Source organism: Aedes albopictus, chromosome 2, assembly GCF_035046485.1.
Source record: "Aedes albopictus strain Foshan chromosome 2, AalbF5, whole genome shotgun sequence".
Classification (NCBI taxonomy): Eukaryota; Metazoa; Arthropoda; class Insecta; order Diptera; family Culicidae; genus Aedes; species Aedes albopictus.
The window spans coordinates 480,151,086-480,176,640 of NC_085137.1; the positions used below are offsets into that span (position 1 = coordinate 480,151,086).

The 25,555-nt window shown below is 36.9% G+C and overlaps 1 protein-coding gene across 1 annotated transcript in view; it reads left to right on the forward strand.

Moving 5' to 3' along the window:
• Nucleotides 1-8,213: 8,213 nt before the first annotated feature.
• The window catches only part of LOC109413972 (protein lethal(3)malignant blood neoplasm 1), a 48,407-nt gene continuing 31,065 nt past the window's right edge, over nt 8,214-25,555 (forward strand). The window contains exon 1 of the mRNA XM_019687705.3: nt 8,214-8,781. Coding sequence (XP_019543250.3) covers nt 8,764-8,781 — 18 coding nt within the window. The 5' untranslated portion in view covers nt 8,214-8,763. The remainder of the gene's footprint in view (nt 8,782-25,555) is intronic.

The following is a 25,555-nucleotide window of genomic DNA, read 5'->3' on the forward strand; positions in this document are numbered from 1 at the left end:
GATAGTTTTGAGCGATTTATGTTAGGTACGATATTTCCCATACAAGCCACCCTCCAAAAGTTGCCTGCAAGTTTACATACTGACATAAAATGCTTAAATCTATCAAAATTGATTTGGTAAAACGAAATATTTTGCATGGAACATTAATGTAGATGTTAATTGACCAATTTATCCTTTGATTGCTTAAAAAATATATTCCCATGCTTAATGACCTGCGGTCGAAATAGTCCAAAATCGCATATTTTGCCCGATAAATTGAGGTATGGCTCAAAATTGTGACACACTGGAGCAAATCTGAGCCTGGATTCAGATTCAGCGGCCCAAAATCTGTCAGAGACACATAAGTTTGCTCTTGAGATAAAAAAATGTTGCGCTGTGTAATTTGGCCAGAGCATCGTGGCGTTATATAGAATGAAATGAGAAGGGGGCCCATCGAACTTTTTGACATGTGATATTTTGAGCCACGCTAGTGAGCAGATTATACTGTAAAATTTACATTCGAATCGGTAAGTATTGGCGGAGTTCTCTCCGACGCGAGAGAATGAGGTTTCGGAATTTATGTGCACTCATTGTGAAAATGGTTTAGGCTATAACTTTACTAATAGTTCTTCAAAACACCTGAAAATTTGACTATAAGTTAACATCATAATAAAAATAAAATGGTAAAAATTTAATCAAAATCGGTTTAGTACGAAATTTTCTGGAATTTAAAACACAAACTGCTTCAGAGTGAATTTTTGGGCCTTTTTTAATAATTTTAAGATCCGTGTGCACTATTTTAACTGTAGAACAGTCAATACTGCTCCGATTCTTAATAAAAATTGACAGTCCCAAACTATAATAACAAAATGTTAACAGTCAAATTTTGAGCCATTTTGGTTGAAAACTTTAGAAGTTAGAAAACTTTGGATGTCTCAATACAGTTAAATCGGTTTGCGTATTGCGATTTATGGATACATATACGGCCACACCTTTTTAATGGTTTAACCAAATCAAATGAAACTTTCAAACAATGTTCCTACATACATATTCCACTTACAGAAAAAAAAATCAATGCAATCGATTCAGTATTTTTATCAGAAATAGATCTCGAAAAATATTTTTTTATTTAATTCACTGTTTGCACAAGACTCCCATAATCTAATTTTCCCGCGTCAATATTTCCGCCAATACTGCTCCAATTCCTCTGAAATCATCTGCACACAATATACTGTTAGTGGTTAAAAAATCAGCCATTTTGATGCATGGAATCAAAAGTTATACACTATTTCCCGTGACGCAATTTGATTCCGTACACTCTTTGACTACTTTCTGATTGATCAATGACACTTTACCAACATTATCAACGACATCATAACGTTAATTTCGAGTTTCACCACAAAACTCTCCGCTATCAACAATAATGTACGCCTCAATAGAGGCCAACCATAAAATACGTCACGTTTAGAGCAGACTTTGAGGAGTTTGTAAAAGTGTGACAAACAATGTATTTAGTATGAGAAAAAATCCCAACGAAGATTATCATTTTTTTATAGACCCTACACCGTCTTCAACAAGAGGTTGTACAGACTTAACAAGCACTAACATTAGACAACGGACAACACATATAACACCCAGTGGCCCAGTGGAAAATTTTCCGTTTTACGAAAAGGTTTCCCCTACAAGAGCGGGAATCGAACTCACACTCCGAGGCTTACGAAACGGCGAGATGACTGACGCCTCCAGCGCACGGCCACGAAGCCAACTTTAGCGTGACGTTCTCAATGGTTGTTCCCATACGACCTTGAGAGCATCCGAAAATTGTGTATGTCACCATTGCGAACATGCAGAACCCCGAGGTTGCCTTCACATAAAGATTGCTGCAGTTTAGACAACGGCACGTACCTAGGACGGAATTGTTGAAACGAGCTGGTTGAAGAAGGAGTGTATAGCAGAAATCTACTTCGTCATATGTGTTAATTTCCGTCATATCAGGTGGAAAACAGATAATTACCCACATTTCCAATGCTCCATACACTAGGCACCCCTCCGCCGTTGCCGAAATGGGAAAAAAACCCCTACCTTGGCGCCACTTTTGTGCACCGGCCTGATTCCACCCAAGTAACAATCTTGATTCTATTTGGATTTATAAGTTTTTATGATAGCTTTATCAAAGCATTACATATTCTAGTTGATCTTATCGGAGTTTTAGTTGAGCTCAACACCTCCAAGAATACTTGGGATTCTGTCAATAAAGCCATAAACACAACAAGTACTGTTGTATTTATTGTCAGTTTTAAAAGGCTCTTGTAGTTATCTTCAAATAACCATTCTTGAGCAAAAGCAACTGATCTCGCGTGAGAACAGTTTATTACATGAATAATAAAAAAAACTCAAATATTCGATTTTGATGCTCATCGTTCCATTTTCACTGCCAATCTTGATCACTTATCCAGAAAACCAACCTTGATGCAATGCAGTTCCTAATTTCTCCGGTTGCAGCATCCAACAAGAGGTTGGTTTGGCCATCCAGGACATCGCACGGTGGGACGAATGGCCAAAAACGTGAACTTTTTCAGCAGCGTCTTTAAACGTGATTTTATCGGCATGGTGTCTTCGGATGAAAATTTAAAAAAAATAGAGCGCGTCCAATGGTGTTTAGCTTTAGTTCGCAAATTTGCCACAGGCGGCACTGTAAAATCCAACTTTTTTGTTTGACGTTTTTTCAATATTGTGTCTTCGGCAAAGTTGTAGATATGCTCAATATAAATATCTTTGCCGAAGACACCAACCCAATCTTCATTGTTTTACGATACAGACGTATTTTATGAATGACCCCCCCAAAAATCGTTTTATTCATATATTTCGAAAACGCACAGTTTCAGAAAGTTGCAATGTTCTACAAAGTTATTCAAAATGTCAAAATAAACAACTTTGTAGAAGTGAATAGGGTTCTTAAATGTCAATAGGGTTAGTTATGGCTATTTTTGAGTGAAAAATAGCCGTTTTTTCAACGCTCAATAACTATCTTGGATGCAAATGGTTGATTGAATGAATTGAAACCCCACTAGGTTCAATATGTATTACTATCACGGAGACAAATTTCGTTCGTTTGAAACAAAAATTGTCATGTTTATTCGGTAAACTGATAAAATATTTAAAACTAAAATATTATTTTTTTAAACTAACTCAAATACATATTGATTTCTACAATACCCATTGAAGAACCCCCCGCTCCGCCGACGAAAACATAAACAAAACTCTCAAGTTCCAGCTGCAGCACTAAACAAGATTTGCTCTTGCAAAAAAAAAGTCAAGTTTCACCAAAAGTTTCCACGAAACCCCATTGATTTCGGGTGCGTATGTTATCCAAATGATGTTGGCATTGAAAGTGCCACGCGGGTGGTGGGTTTTCCTAGAGAAGGAAAGTTTAATTGGAAAACAAATATTTCCGTAGGGCCGACCTGCCACAAAAAACAAAAATTTTTACATTTGTTTCTAACACAACCTGTCAGAAAATGCATGTTTGTTTCAAAAATGGATTGAATTTGCTTCAAATGTGACGTTCGATTTACTCCAAACAGTTTTATTTTTGTGCCAGAACAAATTGACAATTTATTTGAGTTTACCTGAAATATTTTTGATTTTACTATTTCTGCGTGATAAGTTGAATATCCTGATGTTTTCGGCTGTATCCTCGAGTATCCTTGGCTGGGGTTCTTAATCTTACTAGAGCCGATTTTTGACGCTAAAACAATAGTATCAGTTTTTGTATGTCCTTTAGAATTCCATTATCTTCTGTGAAGTGATAAACTTAGATTGTTGAATAAACAATCGCATTATGATTCATATTTAATGCAACCGAAATGAGTTGCATTATGCACCATAATACAATTATTTGGTATAGTGCAGAAAAGTAAGCCGTTTCGGTACCAAAACGTATAAAAAAGAATATAAAAGTATAAAAAAGAATTTATACACAGCAAATAATTTTGTAATATCCAGACGCTTAATTTCTGGCGATGTATCCATTTTCGAACGTAATTTCATTCGGTTACATCGTTTTCCAACATTTATCACATTCACCATGTACACCCTGATTGGCACCGGAAAGTATCAACAAACCCATTCCAGCAGATACCTAGAAGCAGTATCATATTTATCATCTACCTGCTAACTCGGTGGAATAGCCGAGAGGTAAGAGATATGCTTTACAATCAACGGATCAGTGTACGAATCCATGCCAATATTTTACTTATATACGATTCATCTATCGATCCGGTTCTAGCGATTGCTAGACCCACTTTCAAGCTGCGGCGGCTAATTGAATGCGTTGGAAGGATGTAACTTGTACATCAGTTTTACGACGTGACTGATGTGCAGCGAATATGATGTGATATTACAAGATTTTTTTTTGCTGCGTAGTGCCAAACCGCAAAAAGTATTACTTTGTTTTTAGTTTAGAAAGCTGCTGTAGGAAGCTGCCCTTCGCGTACACCAAAGTGTACTGAAAGACTATATGTTCACTCAAAAAACGCATTTTCGATAGAAAGCTCGAAGGGTCAAGTTATATATACCAACCAACTCAGTGCGACGAATTGAGATGATGTTTGTATGTGTTTTGTGTGTGTTTTTGGCGGTCAAAATTCCAAGATGGCGGTTCCATATTCAAGATGGTGGATATGGGTATTAGACTGGGTCAACAAAGTCGATTTTTTGGAACAATGCTTTTTCGATTCCTTTTAGCGTCCAAAACAACTGTGTAGAATTTGGGAGCGATTGGTTGCGTCCCCGTATTCCGCTTTGTGATTGAAGTTTGTATGGAATTTAGAATGGGAAAACGTGCTTTTTTGCATTTTTCTCATAAATTGAATTTTTTCGTCTAAAACTATCTAACTAATGACGTTGAAGCATAGCCTAGGATATGCCGAAAAACTTTGCCGAAGACCGCAAAGTGATCCGACACTTGTGAAAAAAGTTATAACGTACAGATTGCCTGATGGTGCTTATCATTTAACATGTAAAGGAATAACATCAATAATAAAATCTCAGTTTTTGGCCTAAGTTACCAAGCGAATAACTTTTTTCACAAGCATCGGATCACTTTGCGGTCTTCGGCAAAGTTTTTCGGTATATCCTAGGCTATACTTTAACGTCATTAGATAAACGGTATTAGACAAAAGAATTCAACTTATGAGTAAAATGCAAAAAAGTACGTTTTCCCATACTAACTTCCATACAAATTTCAATCACAATGCGGAATACGGGGACGCAACCAATCGCTCCCAAATTTTGCACAGTTGTTTTGGACGCAAAAAAGAGTCAAAAAAGCTTTGTTCCGGGTTGATGCGGTCAAATTTAAAGTTTCTCCATACAACGTTGACCCACTCTAATGGGTATATTTGGAATGGGGAAAATATCTACAGTCCAAGATGGCGGTATAAAATCCAAGATGGCGGCCCAAAATTCAAGATGGCCGCTCGAGCGATCGCGCTGTTGTATTTTGTACAACACGTTGAAATAATCATGCTTTTCGTGTTCAGCATTAGCGTGGTGCTGACGGGTGGGCAACCGCGCGAATTACGAAAGGTTAATGGAGTTTTAAGCTCTACAACCATTCAATATGGGTATATTTGGTAAGAGGAAGATGTCAAGAGTCCTAAAATGGCAACCAGAATATCCAAGATGGCGGTCTACAATCCAAGATGGCGGCCCAGAGTTCAAGATGGCATTTGTTTAATGGTGTTTCAGGTTCTAAAATCATACAATATGGGTATATTTGATATGGGGAAGATGTCCAGAGATGTCGGTTGGTGACGAAGTAGGGTATCGGGATGCTTCGTTGGCATAGTCCCCTCGTTCGGCCTATCTTTACGTTAACCAAAAATTCAAACAAACACGCATAACTGGAGATCGGAAAAGCTATGCACCAAACAACTGTAACATTTCGTTTCAGTTTTAGCACTTTAGAGCATTAACATTGAATGAAAACGTCACTTTGGTTAACTTTTATAGACGTCATGATTCTTCGGCTTAGTGGGTAGTCTATACACATGACCATGAATGGCCGGATTCTGGAACATTTCAAATTAACTTTTCGATAACTGAACATTTTATGCGACGGTCAAAGACGCTATTTTCAACATGTATATTTGTTTTCAACAAAAAATAACTATTTTACAAATTAAATGTGGGCCGAATATTGGGGACTTTTTTTTACTATGTACTCAAATCTTGGCCCATCAGTAAACTGATGTCAACAACACCGACAAAGTGGCGTTAATAACATTGCTTGCGAATGAACCAGAAAGAACGAACGGGAAGAAAGATTTTGTGTGCGGTGACTGTAAAAATATAACACATTAATAGGGTTGCGTTGTTTTCGTTACTAAATTAAGAAAAAACGTTAGTTCAAGTGATTTATTTATAGTTATGTTAATATTTGGCTCCGAAAAGGTAATTTGAAAGTAAGATTGGTGAACAAACAGTGATAATACTTCAGCAAAAATATTAAAAAATAGAGAATAAGTGATTCTAGCGATTGGAAAGCAATAGGCCAACGTTGTATCCATTAATAGGCCAATTTTTGTACCGTAGACGAACATTGCATACCATCGCATCGAATCTTTTCAACGTAATTAAGTAAGTTCCTTAATATTTACGCTAGAGTACTTCCAATTGGAGAAACATGCACTGCCTAGAGTGCGTGATAGGGTCAACACTAGACTGGGTCAACAAAGTCGATTTTTCGGAACAAAGTTTTTTCGATTCCTTTTTGTGTCCTAGGCTAAACTTTAACGTCATTAGTTACACAGTATTAGACAAAAGAATTCAACTTATGAGCAAAATGCAAAAAAGTTAATTTTCCCATACTAGCTTCCATATAAATTTCAATAGCAATGCGGAATACGGGAACGCAACCAATTGCTCCCAAATTTTGCACAGTTGTTTTGGACGCTAATATAGATTGAAAAATATTTGTTTCGGGTTGATACGATCAAATTTAAAGTTTCTCCATACAACGTTGACCCACTTTAGTCAACACATAATTTCTAGTGCTATTAATTCACGAGTTATGGCCAAAATTGTCAAGGCTGCTGGCCTATTAGGCCAATGAATGGTACACATACCCTATGTGTCAGTCGAGCTTCAATATCAACACGGGAGATTGGCATGTAAGATGAGAGATAAAGTTGTGAAAAACGGACCCGGTTAGGGTGGTGCTTCAAATCCAGTTTGACTTTCAATTCCGCAGATTCGTAACTTGTTCTGTGGCCAAGTTGGTTAAAGCGCCGGACTATCGATACAGAGTTGTGGGTTTGAATCCCACCAAAACATTTGGTATTTGGTATTTTTTCACAAATTTATCTCTCAATTTGTCAATTAAACGTACTTTGCCTAAAAATACATCAAGTTTTTATGTCATCAACATGTCTCTTGAGTTTTGTCAAAAATGGGGTTTCGATGGTACAAGAAAGGTGCCATCACCACTAGGTGGATTAATTTGGGTTTTCCAAGAATGTCTACGAAATTTTCTTTGAAATTTGCTACAAAAATTTATTGTGAATTAGAAAGAGAGATTTTTAGAGACCTAGTACATCCATCGAATGCTGTTCTGTACTAGGCTGCCCTCGGACGCATAAATGTCACATGTTACAATATAAAAATACGAGACAAACGCATTTGAAGTGGCAAAATAAACTTTGGTTATTGTCGCATTTGTTTGACTTCAACGCAATTCAACTATTAAAATATATAAAAATTCATATGTTGACAAAATATTTCAAAAATATGTATCAAAATATGACGTTTGACATAAATATCTCAAAAATGTCGAAATGTAACATGTGACATTTATGCGTCCGACGGCAGGGAGTACATGTGAGTACATAATATAGAATGTCAAGTGATCACTACATGATTTTCTGGAGGTCGGGACAGACATGGCCTAGGATATCAAATATATTGATTATATAGGGAGCTTTTTATATGATGATTCTACACTTATATCTGCATAAGTCCAAACATCAAACAAACCACAAAAGCGAATCTCAAATCAAATGACGCCAAAACATCGCTGATCAACCCGTGTCACAGGTTCATGTGATCATCGCTCTGTTGAATGAAGCTCCACCGCCTACACGGAGAAAATCACCCAAGTGCATTAGACTGCAACAAATTCCTCACCATTTCCCACAGTGTCAAAATTCGAGAATCACCTCCATCTACCGGGAGCTCCGGCCTGTCCACTATCAGCAGGGGCAAGAATCATTCATTGCAAATCTCGCGGCAGCAGCAGCCAACGCGCGGTGGAGAAGATGAGCATCGTTTTTCCCTTGCGCACGCTGTGGGCACCGCCGCCACCGCCTTTCATTGCGACGACGACGATCGGCTAATATTCTTGCGCGGGCCGTCGAGTGGAAAAGAAGAAAAATAATCGCTCGTTCCGAGTTTTGTGCGCGGAGAGGTGTGTTGTAATCAATCGAAGATTCTTAGCCGTTGGTGATGGACCGGGCCGGTTACGAGTGATATGCTTCGTGAGAGTTTACGGGATTGGTTTCGAAGGACTGTGAATATCAGTGTGTGAAAGGGTCAAACAGGTGTTCATATGGTCTGGAATATTGTTAACATTCTGTTATGCAAAGCTACAGATCTATCATTAGAGGTTTTTTACAAGAAGCATATCTGCAGATAAATGATTATCATAAGCAGCATTGAACGAGAGCAGTACAAGAGAATTTACTTGACGAGTATATAGAAATTCTTGATGATTCATCGATAAATATGAAGTCCAACATTCTCGTAAGTAACATTTGGGTAAAATTACCTCTATTTTTTTTTTGTTTAAAAAACACTAGTTATAAAAACCTCGAGAATGTTTCACTATTGAAACATTAAATTGCAAATGTTTCAACTATGCTCATTCATTTCATATAATTTACCAAATATTGTGTTTGAATGTTTGTTAACGTTCTCGGGGTACGAGGAAGGACAGTAAAAATAACAAAGGAAAAAAAGCATATCTAATTTATATTCACTATTGAACCAACAATTCTTTGACTATTGAAAAATGCGATTTGATAGCAATTTTGCTATTGAAAAGTGAGTCAGGTGAGCCTATTTGTTTTTTCACCTCTTCAATATTTTGAGGTTTTTGGAGGGAGATGTAATAAAACGAGTTAAATATTTTCATCAACCTTCATACGTGTTTGAATTTTCCAGGCACAAGACGCCAGCTAGCGGATAAATCCCAAACCAACTATTAGATTACTATATGATAGTTCTGAGCTTGCTAAAGAACTTTGCCGAAGACAGCATCATCCTATCTTATCTGAAATATGACGGTTTGAACATTTCTTACACTGGCACCGCCTAGCGGCCGAATCGCGAACCAAAGTCGCCGTTGCCTATTAGTTCTTAATGTGATTTGATTATTACTATAAGTGAATGGTGTCAAGATATGTTAGCATAAAACATCCTTTTAGAAGTCAGGCAGGAAAACCCACGAAAAATCTTCTGATTTCTCTATGAAAATTGGCAAATTCTTGTTATTGTTGCTTGCAATTAAGGTTTTATGGTGATTTTATTACACGACATGCGTTTCCAAGGAGATTGAGCAACACATGGAGGCGCATGTTGATGCTTGGGGTCATTCAAATATGATGACCATCGTTTAGGTGGAGAGGGGGCCCGAAAATTGATGGACGTAATGTTTTAATGTTTTCATAAAGTGGTATTGTACTCCTTGGCAGATGGCCTTTTTCCGTTTTACGAAAAAAAAAAATGCTAGAAATTTATAAAAATGCATTGGTTTTGTGAGTATTTCTGCTGAAGTATCAAATAAATATTGTTCAGTTGCTGTTACCACTTTGAATGCTTAACAAATAAAACTATTTATCATCGAAAATTGTGAAAGTTTGAAAAATAACATCTCACCCCACATTAGCAAAATTTTGTATGAATTTATAAAAGTCACGTTTACGCGATTCGTGCGTTGAGCTGAAAATGCTCTATTTGGTTTTTCTTTGAAAAAAATCGTAATATTAAAAAATGGGCATTTTTGTAAATAGACTTTTATTTCCTTTTTTAAGCGTGTAGAAATCAGTTTTTCAATTTTTTACATGAAAGTTGCCTAAATTCAAATTTTCTTAAAAGTCACCCATACACTTGTAGGTCGTGCCATTTTTGAGTTGGATACCATGATTTTAAAGATACCGTTCTAAAAACTTTAGTCCTTTTCAAACGTTAGTCGTGGTAGATTTTGAAAAAAAAAAAAAAAACAAAGTACCGTCGATGGGGGTGACAATGGGTCTGGGGGGTGAGATTGGGTCAAAACAGAGAAACAAAAAATTGGAAATAGCTCATCAACTCTCGTTAATTTATATTTAAAACTTTATATTATTTCAAAGAGAAGATGTTTTTACACGTCATGATGCAGAATAAGATGTTTTGCAATAATCGTTTTTTGTAAAATTTGTGGCTAAACTTATATGACGAAACTACTAGTAAATCACTCTGAAAAAATTTCTCCTTTGTTATGTTTAACACAAGTACCTAACCATAAATTTTCTTATAAGTGGATAGCTGTAGGTATTACCTGGTTGATGTAATGAAAAAAGCGGGCTGTCATTGCTCTTTTTATTTAAAAACTCAATATTTTCGACCCTATGTCTAAATATTAAGAATGAGGGTGAGATTGGGCCAAGCAAGTTATCGAGTGCACATAACCTTAACTAAAAACTCAACTTGTTATCCAGTCCCCATTTGATGTTAGAGTGGTGCCATGTTCACCGTATCTTCATAAAAGCACGCTTTCTTTCAAAAATATTTCGAGAAGTGTCAAACGAGTATATTAATACATTTAGTGCCTAAAATCATTTTTAACAATACACCCATGCGTTTGGACAGCTCCTCTAATCATCAGCTAATCTTTAGTGTATGTACTGCAATATCGTAAGCTCACAAAATAGACTTAGCATAATATTTGAACGACCCTCTATCTTGAGATGGAGTGATTTGTTTCAGCAATATAGAGGCCAATGATCATGTGCATAAGACCCAGACAACCAATTTGCACGTATAAAGAAGTTTATGTTCATGTTATACGTACTTTTATGCGGTAAAGTTACATCGCATAAGATGCAGTAAAAATGCCTTATGCGTACAAAAGTGGAGGTTCTATACGTGCATTGACGGGAAAATAATGACGCTTCATGACTTGAAGCGATATCTTATGCGATGTACGGTATGCACTATTGCGACGTAATATAACACCTTATGCGACTTAAAATATTCGAAACAAAAAAATCTTGTCACCTAAGTACCGAACTAATAACCTTTGGATTATCAAGCCGCATTTCACACTTAGCACCAAACACTACTTATGAAACACACTGATTAAATGTCATGACACTCTAACTCACCTCAGTGCTTGTTGGAATGCACTTGGTTTCCGTGCGTTGTACGTGTTCGGCAGGCTCTTTGGAAATCAAAATGATGTAGCATGATTTCCCGCACAGTTACCAGTTCTTCTCTCTTGCTAGCACCACCCATTGTTAATTATAAGGTCAACAAAACAAAAATGATGACTTTATTTTAAAATATAAAAAAAAGGATCCTTGACATTTTGGAAACGATCCATAAAATATAGTAAATGATCCATAAAATTTAGGAAATGATCCATAAACCAACAGTGTAAATTTTACAAAAAAAAATGTGTCGTTCCCGAAATTGATCTTTATTACACAGAAAAAAAAAATATGTGATTAATATTCAGCGAGAAATCATGCACATAAAGGGAATGCTAGAGTTAGTGCACTTTACATGAGATAAAATGTAAAATTACATTACTATCGTGTAAATTTCCGCCAACTATCGCGTAAACCATCATGGACACCAACCGGTTACGCGACTATTAGCGGAAATTTACACGAACGTAACGTAATTTTACATAATATCTCATGTAAATTTGCACTAACTCTAGCATTCCCTTTATGTGCATGATTTTTCGCTGAATTTTACATAAATATTTTTTCTGTGTATATTTTATGGATCGTTTTCCAATTTTCTATGGATCATTTTCGATTATTTTAGGGATCGTTTCCTATTTTTTGTAAGGATCATTCAATGGATCGTTTCAGTCATTTCATGGCGCAGTTCATGAAATTCTGTTTTTGTTAATGCTAATTTTACGAAAAAAAATGGAGCATTCGAAAATGTTTCATGGATCCAAACGACTGCTTTATGGTGTTCTGATATGCCTAATATTGAAAAATTATCAATGGATCATTTGGCAACTTTTCAGGGATCATTCATGGCTTTAAATATGCAAAAGAATATTTTCCCTAGAAAAAGTACAATAATTGGGGGAAATTTGAGTCGATTTTGAAATTCCATTCATTGGTGAAAAACTTTAAACCCAATTTACTCGGAAAGGGGATATGTCATTTACACCCTTTTGCTTCAAACCCCCTAAAATAACTATATTGATTCATTGATATCTTCATATTTAAAAATACAATGGCCTACATACTTTTACACTGGAATTGCGGGCGTGGTTCTTAAAAACTACAACATTTTCACATAGCACAGATTGAACTCGATCATCCTGAGTTGCGTTTCACAAAAAAAAAACTTTGATTATTATTTAGTCAAAACTTCGTACAGCATTTCGTTTGCAAGATGTATGTTTTGGGAAGTCTCGAAACTCGACTCCGAACAATCAGGGCCGGAATGTACGTGCATAGAATACAAGAAAATTGAAAGCTGAACAGTTTTCTGCAAATTCTCAGGGAATGTTTATGGCAATTTATTAAGAAACTAGCTGTCCCGGCAAACTTTGCCTTGCCATCTTGTGGTGGTTTGACAACTGTTGAGCTCAAAATAGCACCGCACTCTAGATTGATTTCATTTTAGTCTTGTTGATTTCCTTCCCAGCTCATGAAAAATTAGTACTTTTGCAATTTTGTTACTTTTCTAGCTGATTTTCGTGAGTTTTTGTACATATAAACACAGCCGCCATGAATACGAACCGAACCGTGCAAGAATCATGCTGATCAGTTCATCCGTTCTTGAGTTTTGTTGCCTCAAAGGAACTTCAAACTCATTTTTATATATATAGATTTTTCTGCGATTTGTTTGTTTATTTTGATCCCTTTTGAAAATCCCGCAGTAATTCCTTCGGAATTGGAAATTTCTTTGGATATCCTTCGGTAATTTCTTCGGTAATGTGTTTGGAATTTTTTTTGAAAATCAAATATTAGGATTTTTTCCGGCAGTTCCTTTGAGAACTTCGGAGACAGCTTTCGACTGAGGTATCTGGACACCTGGGAGGATTTTCGGCATGGCAGTCGCAATTGCAATCAAACGATCAGATATTCTTCTTCATCCGACGTTTCGATGTGTATTACATCTTCTTCAGGGAATTCTATGTTTGAGACAAGTTAATTATACTATATATACTTTACATTAAACAATGGAAAAAGAGCTTACAGAAGTGTTAATCGCTTTCGTTTTGAAAGGCTTTGTGGAAGCATAATCCGCCCGAAAAACTATTTTAAAAAAACGTTGGTATCGACTCTGAAATAGACATAGAATCAGTAACATTCTTCAGCATATTTTTGAATTAATTAAGTACTCTTGAACACTAGTTATATTTTTGCCAAATTCGGTTCGCACTTCTAACAACACTACTAACGGCCAATTTGTTTAAGCTAAGTGGTGAACATGTGTGGAACCTAAGTGGGGACAACATGGTTGGATTCGTTTTGGTAGCTATTGGGTATTTCTGTTATTGTTGTTGCTGTGTTCGTTGTTCAATGTTACACGCATAAAAATCCGTTCTCAATATCGTGAACAAAATATCATGAAAAGGAGAACGCCTACCTTTACTAAATGCGTGATTTAATTCTAGTAATCGTGAACGCAAGCATCTAGCTTTTATGAATATGCACTCAAATATAAGAACATAGTTCACGCCTGCCAAACCGCATCGTCGTTTAGTAACGCCTCCAAAAATAATAACAGAAATCACGGTATCGAGAACGGGTGTTACCATTTTTGTGATTTTGTTCCAGATAATGAGATCTCCGTTCATGCGCGCTGTCATTCTTGCAAGCGCTTGAGTAAAAACAAACCCACGGCAGTTGGTACGGAAGTCACAAAGTTGCAATCAAAGTGAGGCAAATGCAGTGAATTATTTATTCATTTATTTTAGAAGTGCCTTTATTTATTTTCCTAGCTTTGTATTAATTTAGTTCTTGTTCCTAAAACATCAGCAGCTGCTGCAGGTAAGCCACCGTCGCAAAACATGTAACAAAGCGGAACATTGTGCTGTTGGTTTTCACCCCAAACTTCGGAGATTTTATGGTCACGGTAATTAATTCTCAAAAAGTACTACGCTAGTGGAATGGATGCATTTTACCGTATATCCAGTATCATTTGTTCGTGTCAATGCTCTGCTAATTGTGTAATAAGTGAATGATCAGTAAAATAAGTTCAAAAAAATGACTGTCAAACAAATTTACTGAGAGCGGACCATGAACTGTGGATCCCGTTTCCATGATTTTGATCACGTTCACGAGAACCTAGAATGAACAATGTTCTCATATCTGTGAACACAATTTCCGTCTCCTGGCACCAATGCTCAGTCCAGCAGGCGTTACGAATATTTTGGGGAACATAGTTCCCGATTCCGTGATATTAATTCATGGTGTATATTCGTAAAGCGAATTCGTGCCTGTTCCGAAATTCGTGACGGATTGTTGACAATATCCGGAACGGTTTTATTTGCGTGTAGTATAATTATCTTGTCTCAAACATAGAATTCTCTGAAGAAGATGTAATACACATCGAAACGTCGGATGAAAGAGAATATCTGATCGTTTGATTGCAATTGCGACTGCCACGCCGAAAATCCTCTCAGGTGTTTGAAAACTTCTTCAGAAATTATTTTATGAATTTCCTTTCTATAATTTCTGTGAGATTTCTTAAGACAACTTCTTTGAGATTTCTTTAGTAATAATAAAAGGAACTCCTGCTGTAGTTTCTTTTGGAATACTTTTTGGCAATCCTGATTTAACTTGCCTTGAAAATTTCTTTTGGAATTTGCTCAGCAATTTCATTGAAAACCTTTAAGGTAAATCTTTCGGAAACCTCTTCAATTATTGCTTCGGGAACTTCAGAAAACTTCTTTCAGAAAATATTTTGACGATTTCCCCAACAATTCCTATAAGAATTTCACTGGAATGGTTTTTGGAAAATAATTTGTTAATATCTTAGGAAACTCATCAAGCAATTATTTTAAAAAATCCATCCGAAAGTTTTTCGGCATATTCCGTCGAAAATTTCTAAGCGAGTACTTGCGGATTTTTTTGTGGAAATTTTTTCGGCAAATCTATTGGAACAAATTTTGCCAATTAATTTTGGGATAGGACTAAGCCAATTTCTTTGATAAGCTTCCATAATTTCTTCAGGAATTCCTTTGGCAATTCTTATTCTTATAGTAATTCTTTTAGCAACTCTTTTGGAAACTTGGAAATTTATGTGGCAAATGCGTTGGGACTTTCTCAGGAAATTTTCGGGAATTTGTTCTGGTTTTCTTTAAGCAACTTTTCAAGAACTGTTTTGCAGATTGATTCGGCAATTCTATGTTTACTTGGCTATTCTTTTGAAAATCTCAATTCCCTAGTAAATTCTTTGAGCAAGCGCAATTGAAAATTTCTGAATTTCCAAAGGAATAGCCAAAGAAATTGCCGAAAAATTCCCAAAAAATATAGCGATGGAATTGTAAAAAAAACTAAAACAATTGACTGTAAATTCCCAAATCATTGGCCTTAAGAATTTCTAGAGGAATTTGTACAAATTTGGTATGAAATATTCGAAGAAGATTTGAAAGCAATTATTTATGGATGTTCCTAACAAATTGCCAAAGAAATTTCCAAAGAAAGTGCTAAACTCCAAAGTAAAGAGATTGCTGAAGTAATTATCAATGGAACAGCCAAAGGAATTCCCAAAGAAATTTCCAAACGAATTAAAAAAAAAAATGCCGACAAAATTTATAAACAAATTGCAAAGAAATTTCCGAAAGCAATAAATATCCCAAGTAACTATTCCATTGCTGATTGGATTTGTTTGATTTTTATTAAGGTTTTATTACAGCAATAATTAAAACTCACAGTTTTGTTACTGCTTTTCTGAAAACCATTGATAAAATGTTTTATAGTATACTTGAAGATATCCATAGAGACAAATTTCAAGAATAAACAAAACTTTCCGATGTGTAAACCTTCTGGCAAACATTATTACCACAATAAAACTGTTGAAACTCTCAACAGATGGCGATCCGTTCGATTAGTAACGACATCTGTTGATGGAAAAGCAGAAAATTCGACACTGCTAGGTTTATTGCGGTCATCATAAAAGTAAACTTGCTTTCGTTTTATTTTCGCTGATTACCCGGATAAAAAATTACCATTCATTACATAGTAAATATTATTAACAAATGACTGGTTTTATTGTTCACAATAAAACACATAGTAGATATATTGTTACTTTTTACAATAGGAATCAAGCCAATATAGTTCGTACAATAAGTGAACATTAGCTTTATTAGTGGCTAATTGATTCGATTGTTTTTCAATAGTTCTAAAATAATTTAAAGTTACTATCAGTAAAATTTAATTTAAGTTGTTTTTCAATAGTTGCAAAAGTGCCTGCAAAGTTCTTCTTTTGGCACGGACCTTATAAAGTGGACTGTAAAAACTAGTCCGTCCAAACGCGGGTCACTTCAGAGGTCCTTGACCTCTGCCTTCGTTCATCGACCTTTCTTCAACGGTGGAAATAAAAACACTCGCGTTGTGGGCACTAGACTTTATTGCCGGACCGGATCGAACCGAATACACAACGCGTGTTATACGTTTGACGAATGGGTGCATACTCATTTATTTTAACTTCGTACAAAGTGATCTTGCCTGACTTCGGGGTTGCTCTCGAGAAGCGAGAAGTATTACTCTTCTCATGAGTTAGATGAAAGCGATCTAAAGAGACCAGAACCAGTGGTTCACAATCTCGGACCGAACAGTTCTCATGGACTTTTTATTAAAAAAGAGTTTATTTCTCAATTACACTTAAAAACAATTCGTAACAAATAAATTACAATAAATATTATTGTTGTTTCAATCATATTTGTATAATCAAATACAAAATCACTTGACATATTTTTTTATAGTTTTCGTTTTAAATTTGAGTACGGTAGATGTTTCGGTTATCGAAAGTTGTTCGCTAAAACTTCAACGACTGACAGACGTCAAGCCGTGTGGCAGAGGAAGCTTTCAATGAATAACTGAGGAAGTACTTATAGAAAACTAGCTGAAAAGCAGGTTTAGCCAAGTGAGGATGTTACGACAAGAAAAAGATGAACAATGATTTTTCTAATGTTTTCCAATAAATTAAAGGAATCTAGTAAATAGTAAACTACCATTGATAACAATACAAATACAATTAGTTTATTGGGGTCAATTGAACCCATGTTAAAATAAACATGCAATAATATTTGTTGTTATGTAAACAGATTTCGCCTTTGAAAAAACAAAGAATTCATATTTCTCGGTAACATTTTTCTCCAGCATTTACAGATACTAATGGCCTCATGAATTGTGAACGATTTATGGTATGGATCATACGACCTGAGGTCTGACTTGTGATATTTGGCGGTTATTTGAAAAGATTGAAGATAGATCTTATCAACAGCTGCCAAGCAATACATACCAGACAGACATCAGAGTGTTTGATTCTTATCATAAAATGAGCATATCATTCTGGCGGACGTTAGTGCTCGTAAATGCTGGATATAAATGTTAGCGGGGAATATAAATTCTATGGATTTTCAAAAGCGAAAGCTGCTTACAAATAACAACAAATATTATTGTATTTTTATTGTAACAACGATTCATTTGACGCCATTCAATTAATTGTATTTGTATTGTAAGAACAATGAAAAAACATTAAGATATATTGTTATCTTTTGAAAATTGCCCTAAAAATATCTCATAAAAACACAATCCATTCTATTGTTTTTCGCGAAAAAGAGTATGAAAATTTTCTCAAAATTTTATGGTTAAGATACATAACGACCACCATTTTTTATTGTAAAAGTGCAATTTACCATTCGCCGAATGGTATAGAACAATAGGGGTGATGGTGAGTGTGCCGTGTAAATTACAATATGTTTAATGGTGAATATTTTTCGAAAAAATGGTGTTGTAACAATAAAATTTATCGTATTTTTATGATATTTTTTATCACGGTATGGTCGTCGCCATATTGAAGAATTAGCTTTCGTGAATGGAAAATAGTTAATTTTGCTTAAATAAGCAATGAATTGATAGTTTGCAACCATTTTCATAACATGCTCACATAAATAAACTCTCTCTCTGCAGAATTTTTGTGTGATTCGGGATAGTTTTACTAAATTCTCAAATTGATTTATTTCATTTCAAGATGATAATATCCACTATTTTCGAAGCGCATTAATTTTATGATTCTGCAACCCCAATATTCACGGTAAATTCGAATGCGCATAAGTCTTCCAGCACAATAACTACTAAAATATTACTTTGAAATATTCGCTTTCTTCTTACGAATAACGTATCCCCCTGAACTTTGCATGCCATCGAAGAAGCTTCTCTGCATCTTTTGCTGTCATAGTTTTTGTTGAAAAAAAAAAACAACAATCGAGAATGGACAATTTTTTAACTAGGTTTTAAAACGGGTTTATTGCTACTCTTAATGCGATTTGCAAAACCTCTCCGAGAGTGGTCCACTTAGCCGGAAGATGCTCTGATAGAGGTTATCAAGAGGTTTTGATGTATGATTCAGTTTTATTGCAAGTTTTATAAAATTGGTCATGAAGATCTCTTGTTGAGCCGAACAAAACTTAAAATGTTACTTGGGACGTGTATAAACAAATCATAAAAATTACAAAAGAAGGAATGGCTGAAGGAATTTCAGAGGAAAACGTTGGAAATAAAAATTCCAGAACAAATTTTCAAAGAAATTGCAGATCAAATACCAATGGAACTACTGCAGAAAACGGTAAAAAAAAATACTAAAGGAATATTTTTATTGATGTTTTTCGGTGAGCCAAAGGTGAAAGTTGCGGCAGTGATCTGAATTGTCTGAGGATGGCTGAAAGTAAAGAGTAGGCCGAAACATAACACAAATAAAAGGCTTGTTTTTTTGGCTCACCGAAAAACATCCTAAAAAATGATAAATATCAGTCAACGATGATTAAAACTATCAATTAATGCTGAAGGAATCATCAAAGAATATTTTCCAAACCAATATCAAAAAGAATTTCCACAGAAATTCTTAAAGAAAATGACGAAACAATTTCCGAAAATATTCCTAAACATAAATTCAACAAACAATCCAAAAGAACTTGACGAACAATTATCGAAAGCATTACTTAAGAAATTTAGAATGTAATTATCACGGAATATTTACAGGAACAACAGAATCATCTCCCAAATATTTTTTCGATAACATTTTCAATTATACCGCTGAAGTAAATACCGAAGAAACTCCCAAAGGAATTTCTAAAGAAATTCACAATGCTAATGAATTCATTGCCCTTTTCAAGCATTTGAAGGCAAAGTGCGTTTAATTGACATATGGAGAAATTAATTTGTAAAAAAAAAACACTTGTTTTGGTAGGATTCGAACTTACGACTCCGTATCGCTAGTCTGGTACTTTAACCAACTAAGCCACCTAACAAATAACAATTCAGCGGAATAGAAAGTCAAACTGGTTTCGAAGCGAGGAGATGTGAATTTCCCGCACTCTCGCGGACTACGAACAGCAGATGCGAGCGAAAAAAAACTAACTTTCAGTATTATACGTAGTTTTTTGAATATTTTGTAGCTTTCATACCTCATACTTCTCACACCTGTACTGGAAAAGTAGGTTCAGAGGGATCCGATGGGGTTTTAAGGGGATTTCGAGGGCATTTTAGAAAGCTTCAGAGGATTTTCGACGAGTTTCAGATGTGTTACTCAGGCGTTACGAAGGCGTTTTCGAGAGTTTCTGAGGGTCTGAGGTGCGTTACATGAGGTCCGAGGGGGTTTTAGAGGGATTTCAAAGGCGTTTCAGACAGCTGTAGAGGATTTTTGGCGAGTTTTAGAGGTTTAACTCAGGCGTAACAAATGCGTTTTCGGTGTTATGTGAGGCATGAGGCTGTGTAAGCATGACTTTTATTCAATCATGCACACAAGTTATGCATGTAGGGGAACTGCGGGCATAACGCCCCCCAGGGGCAAAACACCTTCACGCGATTTCATCATATTGTGGAGGTTTCCGTTAGATGCAAGCAAACTAGAACTCATACTGAGCAGGTTAAGCCCAAGAACGGCTGCTATTGTCGAAAGAAAAGCGTGAAAAACGACGATTTTCCACATTTGGAAAGATTCCCTAATTTGCAGCGCACAGAAATTATTTTTTTTTTTTAGTTTTTATTTTTGTGTATTTTAACTTAGATGCTAATTCTACACTCACACAGAAATTAAGATATTGCGCGCTGATTATATGGAACCAACACATGAAACTACCACGCGCCTCCTACTTCTTCATTTGCTGCTGGGAAGAGTTCGATGGAGCCCCTTGGTATTTCACAACAAGTCAAAGCGGGAAATGCCAGCGGGCATTTTGCCTCACCCAAAAAGGCGTTTTGCCTCCTGCAGTTTTCCGGCACCTAAAAAGTAATTTTTTTTTTGAATTGTTTATTTGAATGGGAAATTTTGTGGACACGCGGGCCAAAAGTTGAAGTCTCTTAGGTAAAGGAATAAACTGCTCTCCAAGGCAGAATACGACCTTAAAATAAGCATCACTTGAGGTTTATGACCACATATGCTTAGCCGGGGCGTTATGCCCCTCTTTCCCCTAGATTCGATGGCTTATGCTCAATAAAGTTCTTAAACAAATTTAAACAGTCGCAAACCAACCCCCCTCCCTCATTGTCCCCCCCAGGACGCCCTGAACTCCCCTTAACTCCACTTGCAATTTAATTACCTTCAACCAATCTTATCCCTAATCTAGAACACTCCAACTGCTCTAAACACAATCAGATTCCATTTAGGTAACGTAACTGGAGGGGCCTGAATATGTTTTACCAAAATGAATTCGATCTCAATGGAGGTTTGAGTGTAAACACATTTTCTATAAAATATATGCAGAATATATAGTCTTTTGTCCTTTCGACTTTTCAATCTTTCGAGCTTGTCTTCTCGACCTTTTGTCCTGGCTTATTTTAAAATTCGACCTATTGATCGTTCAGTATATTTTCTTTTCGTTATTCGACCTTCTGAAATTCGACCTTTTGAGCATCGACCGTTTGTCCAAAGGATAAGCATTAGCGGGCAAAATTAAAAAAAATACAAATATTAATTTCACTGTATCGAAGTAATCAGCGTTCACATTAGTTATTACTACTAAGAACAAAATCCAACAAAAGTAAACTCACAATCGAGCTTGATCAACAACACCACACAGATATCCGATGGAGAGAGATGAAGCAATAACGATAAACATTAATTATTGCTCGATTCTTCTCGCGTATTCATTCAGACGAACGACGATGCTTTCCTCACGCCTCAGATCACACCTCGAACAACAGAGCATGCACTAAGCTCACCATAGATCACATTCTAAGCTACGAGTACCACAACGGTCGTATCCGAACCATACAACGAGGTGTTGTATGCTAAACGGCCAATCGTGTTGATCATAAATCCTAGCAATCGCCTATCCGTTTATCCCCTAGTTAAGCCCCACGGCATGCGGATTACTTCAGCTGAGCTACGGGATTTGTAGATAAATTCAATATCTTCATTATTCTGCCTATTTATCCCGAGTTATGTATTCTTAATTGATCATTATTCCTCAAAAATGATTTACCCCGTAATTAAAAGTGAAAGTGACGTTGGTTTGCGTGTATTTTATCAATTATTAAAACAAATGGCATCGATGGTTGAAACAGCAGCGAACATGTTTGCCAGCATATTTCAATTAGGTATGACCATAAATCAAATGTCACCGACCATGTCGTCCTCCTCCAGAATCGTGACGTGATCGTCTCGGGTGGTGATACTTACGTTCTTACTAACTAAACTTCGTTCTTAGCCAGGTGCGGTGTCGAGTGGAAATTGCCTTATCAAATTATTAGCACATACCAGCGGGGAGTCTGTGGTGAATCTTCTTCTCCTACTTCACTGTTTGTCAATGCTAATTTAGTGATTCGCAATGTTTACCCAAATCGGGTAGTTTGTCCAACTCAGTGGTTTCCAATCGAGACGCCTCTCATAGAATTAACAAGAAGTATCTGCAGGAATGAGATCATTTCTGATGATGATCCTAAAAGTTTTAGAATTTATGTTAGCAAAATAGTGTTTCTTTCAATAAAATATCAATGAACTTCTAGAGCATCTCTTAGAATCTCTTCGGTAAAATTCTGAAAAATACAGTCTTATCACATAACATAAGTGGAACTCCATGATCAGAGCGAAGGAAAAAGTTGTATCCTTTTCCAGCACGCGAAACTGTTTTATCGTTCATAAAAGGCATCGAACTGCCATTTATTTTGGTAAACAAAAACATCTGATCCAACCAGTATTCCAGTTTTGGCAAAGAATTCAGGAACGAAGATTGACATCTGAGATATGCGCAAAACTAGCTGCTGGAAATTCACTTATTTATTTTGTCATAAATTCATTGAAATCTTTGAAATAACACATCCACGGTTCACATATCGATCTCCCTTTATATGTAAAGCCATAAAACGTATTTTTGACTTGAGTTTACAAAGTTTTATAACAATTTATGTCCTATTTTAGGTCTCCTCGTGCTGCCAGTCTAGATCTATGAGGTCTTTGTTTTACTTCACAGCAATGAAAAATGGTATACATACACTGAAAAACAAGAGAACCCAAAATTGAGTATTTTTAAACTTACTTTTGAGTTCTTTTTTTCATCCCCTTTCATTCGCTCCCTTTTGTTGTCAGAGAGTAAATAGCAAAACAACCCAACTTTGAGAGTTCGATGCGGGAAGCCAAAATTGAGTAAGTGTCATAGTACCGAAAGTTGAGTAATTTAAACTGACGGTTGAGTAAAAAGAACTTCGAATCTAGGTACTTTGGCCGTATACGCCTAAATGCAAACTACCTATCTTAACATCGACTCCACCAACTCAAAATTGGCTTCCCACACGCAACCTCGAAGTTGGGTGGAATGAACTCACTTTTGGGTACTTTTGTTTCTCCGTGTACTGAAAAATAGTATACTCCATTGCACGGTGACGTCATCAAGAAATCGCTCTCCTTCTCTCCTACTGAGAATTAGAAAACAACAGGACCAACACCTGTCAAATTTGACAGGTACTGGTCCTGTTGTTTTCAAACTCTCTGAAAGAGAGAAAGAGATAGAATTTCGCCGTGAGGTGGTCTATGCAATAATGTTATAATGCATTTGACATTTCGATGCCCAGCGTACGAACTCGGAAAGGCATCAACTTTTTGAGCCAGAGTTCCACTTATGTTATGTGGTCTTATGTTCTTCTCAGTATGTTCAGTTATTGTCAAGTTTGAACACCACTGATCTACAGCTAGAACATTGTCGTAGATGAGATAAGGTTCTTTCAGCACCATCATTAATATCCTCCGCCTCGGCGGAGCTGATCTTCATCGGACCGCCGCGCACCATGCCGCAGCCGTTGTGCCGGTTTGCAATGTAAATAAAGTGATGCCAGCAAAGAGCAAACTGTGCTACTGTGAGGAGGACCTCATTTGGATAGACAGCATGTACTTCTTAGCTTCAGCGGCGGCACGTTCGCCGGTTATCTGTAATGTCATCCCGGATGTCGTGCAGTTTCGAGAGGGTACGCGGACAACGGTGAGAATCCATAGAACGATAGTTGCGTCTATTAATAATTTGTTCTGTCAAGTGTACCGGGGTTAATCTTGTGTGCATTTATGCAGAGACGAGGTGTGAATTTGACACCTCTCAACGCTGAAATGAGAAATCGTTTATTCTGTTTGGATGAATTTAGCAACGGTAGCAAGTACGTGATAATCGAAATAAACAAGTATGCAAAAATTTTGGACATCATCAGCCAAGTTTTGAAAATTTAAATATCGTCGAAAAAAAACGAAAACATATGTAATAGATGAAAACTATGGAACGATGGACGGTGTGCAAAACTGCGTAAGGGTTTCGGGTGAACTATCCAGTTCATTCGTATCTCGCCGGGGACTGCGACAAGGTGACGGACTCTCATGTCTACTCTTCAACATCGCGCTGGAAGGTGTGATGCGACGAGCCGGGCTCAACAGCCGGGGAACGATTTTCACAAAATCCGGTCAATTTGTGTGCTTTGCGGACGACATGGACATTATCGCTAGAACATTTGAAACGGTGGCAGAACTGTACACCCGCCTGAAACGCGAAGCAGCAAAGGTCGGACTGGTGGTGAATGCCTCAAAAACAAAGTACATGCTGGTAGGCGGAACCGAAAACGACCGGATCCGTCTGGGTAGTAATGTTACGATAGACGGGGATACTTTCGAGGTGGTGGAGGAATTCGTCTACCTCGGATCCTTACTGACGGCTGGCAACAACGTGAGCCGAGAAATTCGGAGGCGCATCATCTGCGGAAGTCGGGCCTACTACGGGCTCCAGAAGAAACTGCGGTCGAAAAAGATTCAATCACGCACCAAATGCACCATGTACAAAACGCTAATAAGACCGGTGATCCTCTACGGGCACGAGATATGGACCATGCTCGAGGAGGACCTACAAGCACTCGGAGTTTTCGAGCGACGCGTGCTAAGAACGATCTTCGGCGGTGTGCAGGAGAACGGTGTGTGGCGGAGAAGGATGAACCACGAGCTCGCTGCACTTTACGGCGAACCCAGCATCCAGAAGGTGGCCAAAGCCGGAAGGATACGTTGGGCAGGGCATGTTGCAAGAATGCCGGACAACAACCCTGTAAAGCTGGTGTTTGCAACGGATCCGGTTGGCACAAGAAGGCGTGGAGCGCAGAGAGCACGATTGGCGGACCAGGTGGAGCGTGACTTGGCGAGCATTGGACGACCGAGGATGGAGAGCGGCAGCCACAAACCGAGCATTGTGGCGTACTATTGTTGATTATGTCTTGTCTTAATGATGTTGAACAAATAAATGTAAATGTAATGTAGATCAGCGTTTCTCAAACTATGGGTCGCGACCCACTGGTGGGTCGCGGACTGATTTTTGGTGGGTCGCGAAGGCTTGGGCAATATTGTTATAAATGTCTTAAAAAAACTTATGTCAAATGATATTGCTAGCCATTTTCTAATTTACAAATTCTCCCTTGGAGAATTGGCAGAGTTTTTATCTAGAAATACGGTTTCTAATTAAATCTATTCAAATTTTTGTATTAAAAGTGTTACTCTGGAGTATATTGAATATTGAAGCGATTGTCTGCGTTCCAAAATCAATTATGAATCTATGAATTTTCAATCAGAAAGTTTAAGATTAGGGTAATATTTT